Source organism: Crinia signifera, chromosome 8 (genome assembly GCF_055691185.1).
Source record: "Crinia signifera chromosome 8, ASM5569118v1, whole genome shotgun sequence".
Classification (NCBI taxonomy): Eukaryota; Metazoa; Chordata; class Amphibia; order Anura; family Myobatrachidae; genus Crinia; species Crinia signifera.
This window is the reverse complement of record NC_139224.1, coordinates 27,924,604-27,940,281: the sequence shown is the minus strand read 5'-3', so window position 1 is coordinate 27,940,281 and position 15,678 is coordinate 27,924,604. Positions and strand designations below refer to the sequence as shown.

The following is a 15,678-nucleotide window of genomic DNA, read 5'->3' as shown; positions in this document are numbered from 1 at the left end:
GTTTTATCAAAAACATAATTTATTTATGTGTGGCATATGCATAATGGGCATCATGGGTTGTAGCATGTCTGTAATGGTCTATGGTCATCATCTCTGTGGCATATGTATAATGGTGTATGGCATATCTAATGGGCATCTGTGTGTGGCATTTGTATAATGAGCAACTCTGTGTGGCATATCTATAATGGGTATAACTATGTGTGGCATATGTTTAATGGGCATAACGGTGTTTGCTATAACATGTAATGGGCCGTACAATGCTTGGTATAACGTTTAATGGGCAATATTACATGTGGTATACAATGTAATGGGTGTGTGACATGTAATCGGCATTATGTTGAAAATGTTTTACTTTACAAAAATGTCAGTCCTGGCATAACGAGTAATGGGCATAATCTGTAATGCGCATTATGGCATGTGGTATACTATGTAATGGGTGTGTGACATGTAAGCGGCATAATGTTGAAAATTTTTGGCGCGCGCCTACGGCGCGCACTGTCTATATCATTCCTCCTTTACAAAAAAATGTTTCGGTCCTGGCATATAGTGTAATGGGCATTGCAGTGTATGGCGTAACATGTAATGGGCATCGCGGTGTGTGGCGTAACGGGCATTACTGTGTATGATGTAACTGGCATTATGGTATGCAAAATCAAGAATAAAATTGAAGCAAAGGTTAAAAAAAACCCACCATAAGGCGGGTCAAGGGGCGGAGCTGGGGCGGGGCAGTGGGTGGGCTGTGGGTGTGTCAAGGGGCGGGCCACTGTCCGGGAATCTCTCAACAAAAAGGTGGTAACCCTAGCTGTTCCTGCTGGGCTGAGTGTGTGCAAACAGAACGGGTGACCGCTCAGTTATGCAGTTAGTACACTAGTTTGCAGGAATCTATGATCTGCAAACTCTCTTTGTTCTAGGGAATAGGATTGCCACCTAGCAACAGCTGGTGGGTTATGGTGTAAGCCTCCCGACATACGCTGGAATGGTATAGTGAAATAAAATTTTCACTTACCTTACCACAGCCAGGGGAGTAGGGAGCTTAGCTGCTGATGCATGACATGTGCACAGGCAGTGCACATATACTGCAGGTCATGCAGGTGCACTCTAGTCACATGCACCTGCTGTATATAAGGCTAAGCTCCGCCCCCTGAGGTCAGATTTTACAGAAGCTTACAGATGGCAATCCTAAAGTGGAACAAGAGAGAAATACCATTGTATGCAAAGACCATTGTATGCAAAAATAAATGTTAACTAGAACATTCATAACGAACATAGATCAGATCTGAGAAACTCTACTGGAAGGAGTAAGAATGAAACTGGGTTGGACTAGGAACCAACAACTGAAATAACTGCCATGCTGTATTGTAGCCAGGCATGTTATAAACTGAGGCAAACTTGTGAGTATAGCAGAGAAGAGGAAATAATTAATTTCTGATCTTTAGGTGACTGCACTTGTTGCTTCTTCTAGGCCTTTGGAGTGCCTTGAATCAAAGGATAAGTTAGGTATATAACCGAACCTTAGAGAGAACAAGCAGCAGACCTAGCAAGGTACTGGGTGGGAAGGGTGGGAGCTGTTGCTAGGTGGCAATCCTATTCCCTAGAACAAAGAGAGTTTGCAGATCATAGATTCCTGCAAACTAGTGTTTGTTCGTCGGGAGGCTTGCCACCTAGCAACAGCTGGTGGGTAGACTACCACACACCTGGTGGTTGCTCTAAGGAACGCAATTCTTTGAGAACCAGAAGGCCTCCAGCAATGTCTAAAGAAAGTCCAAGCGAATGAACAATGTGCAGCTTGCAATACAGGCTGAAATGGTATGCCTCTAGCAGCCATTGAATTAACTGCGTCACAGTGAAGGGGATGGCCTCTGAAGTGGAGTGTCTATTCCAGAACTCTGTATGGTGGAAACTATACACTCCCTGGTCATAAAAAGGTCTGGCAGGATGAAAAATATTCTGGCATGTGAGAGAGAAGTTTGTTTGATGTCTCTCCTTACAGGTACTGTGAGGGGTAAGTAAGTGGATTGGCAATCAACTATACAAAGATCTGGATCTGACTGGTCTCTGACCAGATCACATTCCACCAGAGGTGTGTGCATGGAACTTGTTTTTGTGTGTCCATGTAGAATAATAAGGAAACCCATTGGCGTAGGGGTCATCCAGGTTCAGATATGTGGTTTGACGAAAACTCAGCCCCTCTGGCTGCAAAGGCAGGGGCTAACAGTGAAGCTAACTTCTTTGAAAGGCCAAAGATATCTGCAGATGGTGGTATAGTGGCCAAGAAGTACAAAAGGGATTAATGTCCCACCAGGTAGAATGCCATAGCATGGTGGGCTAGCTAGAAAGAATCCTTTAAGTATTCTTATTCTCTGAGGCCTGGGTTAAGGAGAGCTAGAGTCAAGCCATATGAGCATATCTTGGCATAAGCCAAACCTGTTTCGAATGTGGTGGCAAGGAAGTCCAGAGTTATGCTAGGCTCGGAAAAGGGGGCCTGAAGAAGGAAGGTTAGAGGACTGTAAGGCTAGAAATTCAATTATGGATTGATATCTGGATCTTATTCTAGGCCTAAAACAGGCAAGGCGTGGAAAAGGCAGAGAGGTTGGGAATGGTCTGCAACCTAGTAATGTTGCAATCCACATACAATGTGGAAGATGTTTCAGTAGGTCTGTGCTGCCCTGGAAGCAGTCTGTAGATGAACCTAGAGGAAGCCCGGAACCTTGTGAAAAAGGTTGATAAAGGGAACAAAACTCTGGAGGGCCAGACAGAGTATGCCAGAAATATTTGGGTATTTTGGACACGTCTGTTTTGATTTTGTGGATGACCCACAACCGCAGAGCCAGAGGGAAAAAGGCATATGAAAGTGGAATGTCAGCCCGCGAAAAAGGACATAGCATCCATGTGGAGAGTCCCTTGATATTTGGATATGAATGTCAGAACTTGTACGTTTGATGGTGTTGCAAACGTATCCACTTGTGGGTGACCCAAGGTCTTTGCAATTCTGAGAAAGATCTCTGGTGTGTTATGGCAGCAGTGGGATCTAAATCTACACCTCCGAAGGAACTGGAGAGTTGCTCAATCCACAGTATGACTGGTTATGTATAAGGAAATGGCTATCTTGTTTAACTCTTCTTGTATGCATGTAGCAAACAGGAGAATGGACCGCTGTACTGCCCACTTCCAGGCATTTATTGCCTGCTGACAGAGAATGCAAGATCAAGTGCCTCTTATTCTTTTGAGGTAGATAAACAGTGGTTTTGTTGTCCAGACAGAGCTGAACTGAATTATCCCGTGGGTCTAAGGGAAATACAGAGGATATAGCCAATCTGGCAGCTCTTAGCTCTGAGATTGATATGAGCTTTAGAATCTCAAGCGGTCCACTTCCCTCCTACTGTATTGCACTGGGTGAATGCCCCCCAGCCCATGAGGGATGCATCTGATGTGATGACTATGTCTGGAGTAGGAGGTAGGGGAGATCTGGAATAGGAAATGTTTTCCAACTGTGAATCTCCCTGTGGACTATGGGAGATAGTATCATTTTGTCTGTCCTAATAAGGGATGATAAGAGGTTCTGGAATTGTCTGCATATGAGAGGTACGTGGAGAAAACTCAGGATCTGAGGCTCTCATTTTCCTTATCAGCCTAGCCAAGTCTCTCAGTGAAAACTGAGCACCTAAGAAACAGACTTGTATGGCGTTCCACTTGTCTGAGGGAACCGCTATTGATAAAGAAGAGGAATCTATCAAAGACCCCAGAAAGACAACAGATTGGGAAGGTTAAATACAAATTTCTCAAGGTTCTTATGAAAACCTAGATGCCAGAGGAGCGACAGGATAAGATACCTGGGAGAAAAGGGGGACAATTGTTCTGCATGCACTACCAGGAGATTACCTAGGTAGATAATAACAGTGAACCCTTTACTGTCTGAGGTGTGTAATTGCTGCCTTCATGATGCATATGAGTATGTAAGGGGCATTGGACAGTCCGAAATCCATTACAGTCCAGTTGCATGGAACGTCTTTCCACAGGGAACTTAGCAGCCTCCTATGATTTGGATGTTCCAGTATCATATTCAATGCCTCCTTCGGGTCTGTTTAGCTACAATGTTTAGCTTGGACCAGCCTAAAGGGTATATCTGCTAAACCCTCCATATGGAAAGACCAAGGTTTCATATATATTCAGTACTGGCCTATATGAAAGGTCCTGTTTCCTTACAGGGAAATGGTAGCTGACCCAACCTATTTGCAATTGTCTGCCGACTCGATCTAGCCCTGTTAAAGGGCCAGGGACATTATTTATCCAGCATCCAGAACTAGTGTTCCCTGGATGGGAGCATATCTGGTTAGGAAAAGGAACAAGGGGAATATGCCCTTCCTCCCACCTGTACATGGTAGTTCGCCTACAGGAGGCAGGCTGGAAAGACAGGGAGGAATCCTCTGTCTTTATTAGGATGATATTCACTTCACCTCTCGTGACCTGTGTCTGGGAGAAGCCTCCTCTGAGCACTCTGTGGCTGTCACATTGCTCTAGGTTCAAACTGCTGGCTCTAACAGAATGACCCTCCTAGCAAACAGGCCCCTTGAAGGGCTGGGGACTTTAGCAGAACTTAACCTTGTGTATGAAGTCAGGACTGAAAGATCAGAATTAGGTTTGGGACATCCACTGATGCAGGAGCTACATTACTGAGATCTGCACTTGCTTGCTGGCAGTTCTGCAGGCATTTGAAATAGAATTAAAGGCCTGGCCAATCATCAGGGTAGCTCTATTAACAGCTTTTAATAGGGCCATTTGGAAGCAGGGAATCTAGGGAGTTTGCTGGAACCCTTTTTACTCTGCCTTATCCAGGGCAAATAATACTGGCCCACAGTGTCAGTTACTATGAACTTTATTTATTTTTATTTATTTATTTTTTGCAGCACTTTTCCCCCCACTTGTGCTGAGAAAGCAGAGTCAATCTCTAGGGTAAAAAGGGCAGGGATTTCAGGAATGCCCAGGTGTTACAGAGAACAATCTGTCCTCCTTAATGAGGGGCTGCAAAAGCCAGCTGGGTGAATTAATACACCTCAAGCACTTGTTCAGGGCAGAGTGTGCTGTGTATAGCATAAATGGGGCATTTCACTTGGCAATGCCACTCAGGTCATTTGCAAATCACTATATTCACCCCTGTGAGAGGATTCACTGGATCTTGTTACATCCTCCAACTCCCAAGCCACTCCCTGTGAGTTAGCTGGGGACTGTGTACTGTGGTGACTAGTCCCTTTTCTGAGCACTAGTCCCTGTTATGAGCTTGTTGTTGAGCATACTGCCAGTGACAGGCAGGAAAATGTGCTGGCCATGGGCAAGAGAGGGTGGTCTGTTACAGACCTCTCAGGTATTCCTACTGCAGGCAATACCTGGTAAAGAGATGTTATTGCCTGAACAGGCATCTCTTGAAGAAACATGTACTGTTGTTTGTTTATTTTTGTGCCTTTCCACAACACTGTGAGAATAGGTAAGGGGAGGAGGAGACTCTGCCTGTCTGGGCTCTCCTTTCTCCTTTTACAGACCTCTCAGGTATTCCTACTGCAGGCAATACCTGGTAAAGAGATGTTATTGCCTGAACAGGCATCTCTTGAAGAAACTGCCTGACTGGGCTTTCCTTTCTCCACAGAAACTTCCCTGCTGTCTTCCGACCTGACAGGGTTAAATAACTTTCTCCTCTTAAATAATACCTCATTCTGTGAGGAAGAGGAGGTATAAGCAGCCACAGCCATGTAATGTTTGGAGGGCCGTTTGTTTTGCTGAAGGATGGGGATTTTATTAGTCTGTCTGTAGCAGACACAGACACAGCTTCCTCCTTCCTTCAGCGCTGAGGTAAAATCTGACCTCAGGGGGCGGAGCTTAGCCTTATATACAGCAGGTGCATGTGACTAGAGTGCACCTGCATGACCTGCAGTATATGTGCACTGCCTGTGCACATGTCATGCATCAGCAGCTAAGCTCCCTACTCCCCTGGCTGTGGTAAGGTAAGTGAAAATTTTATTTCACTATACCATTCCAGCGTATGTCGGGAGGCTTACACCATAACCCACCAGCTGTTGCTAGGTGGCAAGCCTCCCGACGAACAAAAAAGGTTTTATGTGACAGAGACACAGGACGAGTTGGGTTTTATTAGCTGTGCTCAGGCCGAGCTGCAAAACATTTACTTCTCTCGCTGCCACTGCACAAGCTGCTAGCAATCCCAGATGGGCTGCACTATCAGGGCCTAATTCAGGTTGGCTCTGTCCCCACAGTCACACAGTCGCTGGGGGCTGACAGTGGGCGGACAGGGGCTGGAGTGGGAATGCTGGGCGTTCCCATCCGAATGCACGGGGCGGCGGCTGATGTCACATGACGTCAGCGTGCATCCCCTGTTCGGCCATCTCCGGCACAGACACTGACTTTTATCTGTGAGCAGGCGAAAAATCATTCGATGGTCGGCGACCATCGAAGGTTTTTTCAGCCCGCACGGCCAGTCAGTGATCACATCCATTCGCATGCCGCTGTGGGCATTCACACGGCGCAGGAGGGTGGGCGCTTGCTCGCCCTAAGTGCTCGGTAACCAGTGTATTTACGCTGCCTAGCGAGCAATCCTGAATCACCCCTCACTGCAGTACAGAGAGTCTGTATCAAACCTTCCAAAGAGGACAGGAGGAGGAGTTTCCCATAATAACCAATCAGCTTTTAGCTATCATTTTTTAAATACTGCATTAGATTAGAGATCATGTTAAGGAGATTGGTTGCTATGGGCAACTTCTCTACACTTATCATAGGCATGCCTGAAATTCCGCCTACACATCCTAGATGCAATAGCACTAAACTATGAGCCTGTTGCCACCAAGTGACCTGCTGCAATAATGTCAGCCACAAAGTGGTTTTGGTTTTTCGGCAATTAATTCATATTCCACTAAATACCACTAAATACCAGCGTCCAGTACAAATTGCCTTCACTGGCAAGTCGATCACACTAGATCGGATGTACTTATCGGGTACCAACCGGTGTTAATTATGATTACAAAATGCGATTACAATTGGAAAGGAGCACTCTCCCGCTAAGAGTTGTCCTTTGCATCAGAAGAACCTCTGGATTTAGGAACTGGGAGCAACGTGAGCACTGTAGAAGGTGCTAAGAGGGATCCAATTGGATCCCTCTCCAGGGGAATTGTGAAAATAAGTTCATTGGCTTCTATAAGGTAAAGCCACATAAAGCTACCGACAGTGGCGCAAGTAGAAATGATTTCTTAGTGGTAATATAAGTGCATGCCAAAAGTGGGCGTGGCCATGTGTCATTATGTCCCACACCGTAATGCCCTATACTTATTATACCACATGCCATAATGCCTATTACATATTATGTCACATAAGTGCCACTTACCTACATACTAGCAGTCAGGGGCTGCGTGCTTGATGCCAGGAGGTTTGTGCTTGTAGGCACAGGGGGTTTCATGCTTGTTTCCATGGGAGGATTACATGCTTGTTGCCATGGGGTGATTACATGCTCATTGCTCAGTGGATGGGAAGGGTTTACATGCTTGTTGCCCAAGGGGGGGATTACATGCTTGCTACTCAGCGGGCTCCCTCCAACCATACCGGCTCATACGCCTCTCCCCACACAGCAGCACTGTCATGTGCAGGTCCCACTTCCCTCACCCCTTCGGCACCGATTCATGAGCCAATTGGAACTCATGGCCAGGCAGCCAATCACCGTGGCTGCTTTTATGCGAGCTCTGATTGGCTCAGGAGCCGCACTGTATTTGAAATGGCCAAGAGCTGCCGGAGGGGTGGGGGAAGCCTGTGGTGCTGCTCTCCGCTCTCCTTCAGCTCTCAGCCACATGAGGGGTGGGAAAAGCGCAGCAGGGGATGCGGGGTGGTACGGCGTACCGGCAACATATTTCTTAAAGGTATGCCATACCACTCCGTACCCTACTTGCACCACTGGCTACAGATACTTACTGTCTCCAAGCTTGGTGCGTATGCAAATGTGCCTAAATCTCTGAAAACAGTATTTGTAGTGTTTTGCTCACGTTTTTAGCGTTAGTACAGTACATTCCGCCCACTGTCTTTACTTATAATTCTGTATGGACTAGGAACAGAGTGTGGTCTCACCAAGGTAGTTGTCGTCTTCCGGCTTCCCTGAGTAGCTGTGTTGCCGCACATCAATGTTCGTAGCACCAGCTGGAATACGAACCACGGTATTGTAGCCTGGAAAGCACAAAGGACGAGGTCTGTGTGAGTTCAGGTAAATGAGCAGGAAGCTCGTTACAAAGGCTGTTTGATTTACACTGCTGCCAAATGCATGTGGCATAACTTCAAAACACTACTTTCTATGCTGAATGGGAACAAAGGAATACAACTTCCCCTGTTAGAATATAAAGTTTAACTGAAGACAGTAATCCATATAGTGGCGTGATGTCTGAGAGGCGTCTTTATATCTACACGTTTGGCTTGCACACACCCGTACAGACGTGACCTGTCTGACTTCACTCTCGCCAAATAGTCCATCTTGGGCGCAAGGTCCTGTGCATCATGTTTTGCGGAAAATGTGCGTTTTATTCACACAATTAGAACACACAACACGGATGTGCGAATCAAAATAGCAACTGAAATACCGAAAATATCGAATCACAATCTCCTCGCAATTTGGCGGACAGGAAGTCGGCATTTGTGGGTGGCAACTGAACGTGTTCTGGGAGTGTCAAGGAGGGTGGGTGGCGTCAGCTTTGGCCATAAGACCTGTCTCTGTCGCAAAGTTACTCAAATTTGCACAGACTGGGAAAATCATTTGATGGCTTGTGAATTGCGTATGGATGTCCGAGCTGATAGCTATCTGGGGTATTTTCAAAATTCACTTGCAGATTTGCATAGGGCGGGATTTTAGTCAATCTTTTGTCATAATAGAAAAATACACTACAAATCCCAGAATTTCCTCTCAGCTTCTGCTATATATATATATATATATATATATATATATATATATATATATACATATATGTGATAATTTCCATGAGTGCCCTGCAGTACTAAACGTGGATTTTCAGAAAACATCAAACCACATTTTTACCATTGTTTTGTGAAAATTACATTGTTTTTTCCATACCTCCCAACTTCTGTGCATAAGAAATAGGGACACTTGCGCGGCAAAGCCGCGCGAGCGGCCGAAAAGGGGGCGGGGCGTATGCAAATGAGGGCACGGCTTATGCTAATTAGCCACGGCCTCATTTTCATACGAGAATAGACGTACTGCCACCCCGGCCCCCGCAGCGGGACAATGCCTGCCGCGGGTGGGACAGCGGGACAGGACCGAAAATCGGGACTGTCCCGCTGTAATCGTGACAGTTGGGAGGTATGTTTTTTCGTCTGTCCAATACATTCCAATCATATAAAGTGCATCAAGCCTCGCTCCATTGGAACATTCACTAATGCTCCAGAGGACACCGTTTAAACCAGTGATGGCTAACCTTGACACTCCAGCTGTTGTTGAACTACACATCCCAGCATGCCCTGCATCAGTTTTGCCATGCCCAAATAGCAAAACTGTAGCAGGGCATGCTGGGAAATTTAGTTTGACAACAGCTGGAGTGTCAAGGTTAGCCATCACTGGTTTAAACCCTTAAGCGACTCTGCACTTTGTACTCATCACAGGAACTGTCAGGTAAATAAAATAAAAATATTTGGGAAATGATTTTATACAAAACATATCGTCTGTACATACAGAATACAATCTGTCAGTTCACTGGAAACCAGCGATGTCAGTGGACGGGAAGCAATCAGTTTACACGAAGGCATGTCCAAACTGTGGCCCTCCAGCTGTTGTGAAACTACACATCCCAGCATGCCTTGCCATAGTTTTAGCATACCCTAATAGCAAAACTGTGGCAAGGCATGATGGGACTTGTAGTTTCACAACAGCTGGAGGGCCATAGTTTGGACATGCATGGTTTACAGGCCAACCATCATTATACCGACACCCATTGACCGACGATCAAAATGCCGACACGGGCAATACACCTGTATTATGCCGACATGTTCAATTGACCGACATATTGAAAATGTCAACATTTAACATGCTGACATGTCAACATGTCGACATGAGTTTTCAAGCAATTTTAACCCAAAAACAGACTCGTTCATACTTTACCATCCCAGTGGACCAGGAGGAGGAATATAATAGTGTACCGGACACATGCAAGGGGACCTGGTACACTTGCACAGTGTCCATGTCAACTGATGTCGACATAGACTCCAAAAAATTCCACAAAAACACAAGTTGACATGTTAAATGTCAGCATTTTGACTATGTTGGTCAATTAAACATGTCCGTATATCGAATGTCGATATATTAACCATGTCGGTATTTTGACTGATGATCAATGAGTGTCGTATAAGGATCGTCGGTAAAACGTCCGTCGAGAAATCAAACTGAACCCCAGTGAAGTATTAATAACAAATATTCATGGGACAATGCTATGTATTCAGCACAACCTCCGCTCTGTAGAGTCACCTACCATAATGCACTACGTTAAACGTTCCAGGAATGGTTTTGCAGGATGAGTTGTCTCCACCGCAGACACCGCACTTATCTCTTCTGGCTTTTGAGTTTAGGACGTGATCGCAACCAGCTTGCTTTAAAAAGAAATAAAGTTGAAAAGATCCATGAGGACAAACACAAAGTTAAGACCTAAATCCTATTTTGTTACTGATTACAGTAAAGTGAGGCCATTTTTGTGCATGTCACAGATTGTCTAACATCACAATTTGAGAGGCGCTGGGGTGGAGGGGGAGCAAAGCATTTGATTGGTTGAGTAGTATCTAATGACACTTCCTGTAGACCACTGTTTTCGTCTGTTTCCACCTGTTTAAACAGTGTGATGAAGGTGTCACCTGTAGGGCGGCGCTTATCAGGCACTGATTTATACAGCACACTAAAAGAGGAAAAACCAATAAACAGCAAAGGGGAAGTGGACATATTGACGTAATGATAATCCAAGGAGAATTTTACTACAGAGCAAATTAAAGGCACTCTAATCTGGGAATGTTTCTTTGTGTACATATCTGTGATAAGGAGCAATGTACAGTATATAGTTGGAGTCCATATTAAAGCCTCTGTCTTATACCGCTATCTCGAGCCTGCACTCTGTCTTTTACCTGTTCCAACCATACCCCCAATAACAGCAGAAGCTGACCATGACCTCAAGCTATCTCTCAGTACAACCTTCTCCTTATGTCAGCAAAGGAAGTCCAACCAATTAGAGGAAAGCTCTTTTGTTTTATGAACTTCTCAAGAGCACACTTGTGATTGGTGGACGGAGCTACTGTGTTATCAAATAGGACTGTCATGTACAGTGCCTGACAGAAAAAGGCTTAACTACTACTGCAGAAGCCTAAAGGGCAGATGTACTGGGCCTCGGAGAGTGACAGAGAGACAGATAATGTACCAGCCAATCAGCTAACTGCTATGTTACACACGCTGTGTTTCAAAAGTGACAGGAGCTGCATAGTTGACACTTTATCTCTCTCTGTAATACTGGGGTAGATTTATTAAGCCTGGTCAAGTGATAAAGTAGGCGGTGAAAACTAGAGATGTGCGGGCTCGGATATCAGAGATCCGAGCCCCCACGGACGTCATCATTCCGAGCCCGATTCCGAGCAGCGCTCGGAGATTCCCGCCTGACTCGGTCCGTCCGCGTGATTAGAACGTCATCTCCCGGCGTCGGATTTCGCGAGGCTTTATAAGCAGCTGCCGCGCCCCCGCCATCTTCACTCCAGTTAAGTAGTGGGTTGGGAGAGGGTGTGTTGGTGCTGCTGCTGGGGCTTAAACTTGAGCTTGTCCTTGAGCTTTTGCAATCGCTGGTGCTGTCTCTCAGTGCTGCTGTGTAGTAGTCTAACTGTGTACTTGTAGTACTACTGTCTCCTCTGTGCGGTCTACCTCTGGTGTGCTGTGCTGCCTGTAATTGATTATTTTATTTGCTGGGGCTGTCTCCCTCAGTGCTGCTGTGTACTCTGTTCTCAGCTTAGGACAACAGTCTAACTGTGTACTTGTAGTACTACTGTCTCCTCTGTGCGGTCTACCTCTGGTGAACTGTGCTGTAATTAATTATTTTATTTGCTAGGGCTGTCTCCCTCAGTGCTGCTGTGTACTATGTTCTCCTCTGCTTAGGAGAACAGTCTAACTGTGTACCTGCCTGTAGTACTGTCTCCTCTGTGCTGGGGCATACCTCTGGTGCTGTGCTGTGCCATTTATTATATATATAATTATTAATTAATTATATTAAATATAAATATATATATAGTCCACTGGTGCTGCACTGCTGCCTGCACTGAATCTGCCAGTCTGGCGGTCTGTGGTCTGGGGCTCACTGGCTAATAAATAATTAAATACTGCCTGCCTAATAAATAATTAAATACTGCCGTATATCTCTACCTTTGTGGTCTGGGGCTCACTGCCTATACTGCCGTATGTACCGTCTGGTCTGGGGCTCACTGGCTAATAAATAATTAAATACTGCTGTATATCTCTACCTTTGTGGTCTGGGGCTCACTGGCTATACTGCCGTATGTACCGTCTGGTCTGGGGCTCACTGGCTAATAAATAATTAAATACTGCCTGCCTAATAAATAATTAAATACTGCCGTATATCTCTACCTTTGTGGTCTGGGGGTCACTGGCTATACTGCCGTATGTACCGTCTGGTCTGGGGCTCACTGGTTAATAAATAATTAAATACTGCCTGCCTAATAAATAATTAAATACTGCCGTATATCTCTACCTTTGTGGTCTGGGGCTCACTGCCTATACTGCCGTATGTACCGTCTGGTCTGGGGCTCACTGGCTAATAAATAATTAAATACTGCCGTATATCTCTACCTTTGTGGTCTGGGGCTCACTGGCTATACTGCCGTATGTACCGTCTGGTCTGGGGCTCACTGGCTAATAAATAATTAAATACTGCCTGCCTAATAAATAATTAAATACTGCCGTATATCTCTACCTTTGTGGTCTGGGGGTCACTGGCTATACTGCCGTATGTACCGTCTGGTCTGGGGCTCACTGGTTAATAAATAATTAAATACTGCCTGCCTAATAAATAATTAAATACTGCCGTATATCTCTACCTTTGTGGTCTGGGGCTCACTGCCTATACTGCCGTATGTACCGTCTGGTCTGGGGCTCACTGGCTAATAAATAATTAAATACTGCCGTATATCTCTACCTTTGTGGTCTGGGGCTCACTGGCTATACTGCCGTATGTACCGTCTGGTCTGGGGCTCACTGGCTAATAAATAATTAAATACTACCGTATATCTCTACCTTTGTGGTCTGGGGCTCACTGGCTATACTGCCGTATGTACCGTCTGGTCTGTGGCTCACCGGCTAATAAATAATTAAATACTGCCTGCCTAATAAATAATTAAATACTGCCGTATATCTCTACCTTTGTGGTCTGGGGCTCACTGGCTATACTGCCGTATGTACCGTCTGGTCTGGGGCTCACTGGCTAATAAATAATTAAATACTGCCATATATCTCTACCTTTGTGGTCTGGGGCTGACTGGCTATACTGCCGTATGTACCGTCTGGTCTGGGGCTCACCGGCTAAAAAATAATTAAATACTGCCTGCCTAATAAATAATTAAATACTGCCATATATCTCTACCTTTGTGGTCTGGGGCTGACTGGCTATACTGCCGTATGTACCGTCTGGTCTGGGGCTCACTGGCTAATAAATAATTAAATACTGCCGTATATCTCTACCTTTGTGGTCTGGGGCTCACTGGCTATACTGCCGTATGTACCGTCTGGTCTGGGGCTCACCGGCTAATAAATAATTAAATACTGCCTGCCTAATAAATAATTAAATACTGCCGTATATCTCTACCTTTGTGGTCTGGGGCTCACTGGCTATACTGCCGTATGTACCGTCTGGTCTGGGGCTCACTGGCTAATAAATAATTAAATACTGCCATATATCTCTACCTTTGTGGTCTGGGGCTCACTGGCTATACTGCCGTATGTACCGTCTGGTCTGGGGCTCACCGGCTAAAAAATAATTAAATACTGCCTGCCTAATAAATAATTAAATACTGCCATATATCTCTACCTTTGTGGTCTGGGGCTGACTGGCTATACTGCCGTATGTACCGTCTGGTCTGGGGCTCACTGGCTAATAAATAATTAAATACTGCCGTATATCTCTACCTTTGTGGTCTGGGGCTCACTGGCTATACTGCCGTATGTACCGTCTGGTCTGGGGCTCACCGGCTAATAAATAATTAAATACTGCCTGCCTAATAAATAATGAAATACTGCCGTATATCTCTACCTTTGTGGTCTGGGGCTCACTGCCTAAATACTGCCGTATATCATTATCTACCTGTCTGGTCTGGGGCTCTCTGCCTAATACTGACGTACCTGTCTGGTGTGTGGCTCACTGCCTAATACTGCTGTATCTGTATAACTGCCTGCTGGTGCATACTCACTGACATATATAATTGCACACCAGTGGCGCTGTTCTGTGACATAACTCCACAATAATAATGGAGATCCAAAATATGGAGGTTAACAAACAAAGGAAAGATGAAGATGCACTTCCTCATAGTTCTGAAGCTGCTGCCACTAGTCATGACATAGGCGATGAAATGCCAACAACGTCGTCTGCCACGGCCGATGCCCAGTGTGAAGGCAGAGGGCATGTACAATTGAAACCAAACTTCCGTAAAAGGAATAAAACTATAAAATGTAAATCGTTGGAAGAGAAACTTAAACTTGGCAATATGCCATTTACGACACGGAGTGGCAAGGAACGTCTAAGGCCATGGCCTAACTTCATGACTAGTGGTGCAGCTTCAGATGACGAGGAAAGTCCTCCTCCTCCTCTCTCCCCGCCCAATAGGAAATCAAAGAGAGTTAGGCTGACACCGACTCAAAAAAGTCTGACAAAATTTCTGAAAAAGAAACAGAAAAAAATTCAGAAAATAAATCTGGAAATAACTCATCCTTCTAAAGACATATCCCAAATCCCCACAGAGAGTCCGAGGGTGGCGGTGGTTGTGATGCCGGACCTTCCTATCACTGTACGTGAAGAGGTGGCTCCTTCCACCATTTGCAGTATGCCCTCTGCATATGCTGGAAGGATGACCCACAGTCTAGTTCCAGATTTTATTAGTGAAGATGATGTTGTACACCAGGAGGAGGATATTGATGTAGCTGTCACTGAGGAGGAAGTTGTCGAGGAGGATGGAGACTTGGTTTGCTTAAATGACGCACCAGGGGGGAATGAGGCACCTGTGGTGGAAAAAGTTGTTGTCCATGGGATGAAAAAGCCCATCGTCATGCCTGGACAAAGGACCAATAAATCCACCTCTGCGGTCTGGAATTTTTTTTATCCGCATCCGGACAACAAAAGTATTGCCATTTGTAGCTTATGTAAAACTCCAATAAGCAGGGGTAAGGATCTTGCCCACCTAGGGACAACCTCCCTTCAACGTCACCTAAAGAAGCGTCATGGTTCAGTGTTTAGTCCAGAAAGTGCGGCTAGCAGTCCAGCGACACCTAAATCACTTGGTCCTCCTTTTGGAGCCAAATGCCTGAAAAGCACACCACCAACTCCCTCCTCGACAAATTCCTCCTCGATCCGGATAGGGGGGAGTCCTGCAGTCCATCTCACCTGCATG

General features: G+C 45.5%; 1 protein-coding gene across 3 annotated transcripts in view; it reads right to left on the bottom strand.

The window, feature by feature from the left end:
* ADAMTS9 (ADAM metallopeptidase with thrombospondin type 1 motif 9) overlaps nucleotides 1-15,678 on the bottom strand; it is a 237,736-nt gene that overhangs the window by 134,053 nt on the left and 88,005 nt on the right. For all 3 annotated transcript variants that reach the window (XR_014454314.1, XM_083156037.1, XM_083156038.1), the window contains exons 15-16: nucleotides 10,512-10,629; nucleotides 8,113-8,208 (exon numbers count right to left, since the gene is read on the bottom strand). Coding sequence is in view for 2 of the 3 variants with exons in the window: in XM_083156037.1 (XP_083012163.1) it covers nucleotides 8,113-8,208; nucleotides 10,512-10,629 (214 nt within the window). In the remaining variant the exon portion in view is untranslated. The remainder of the gene's footprint in view (nucleotides 1-8,112; nucleotides 8,209-10,511; nucleotides 10,630-15,678) is intronic.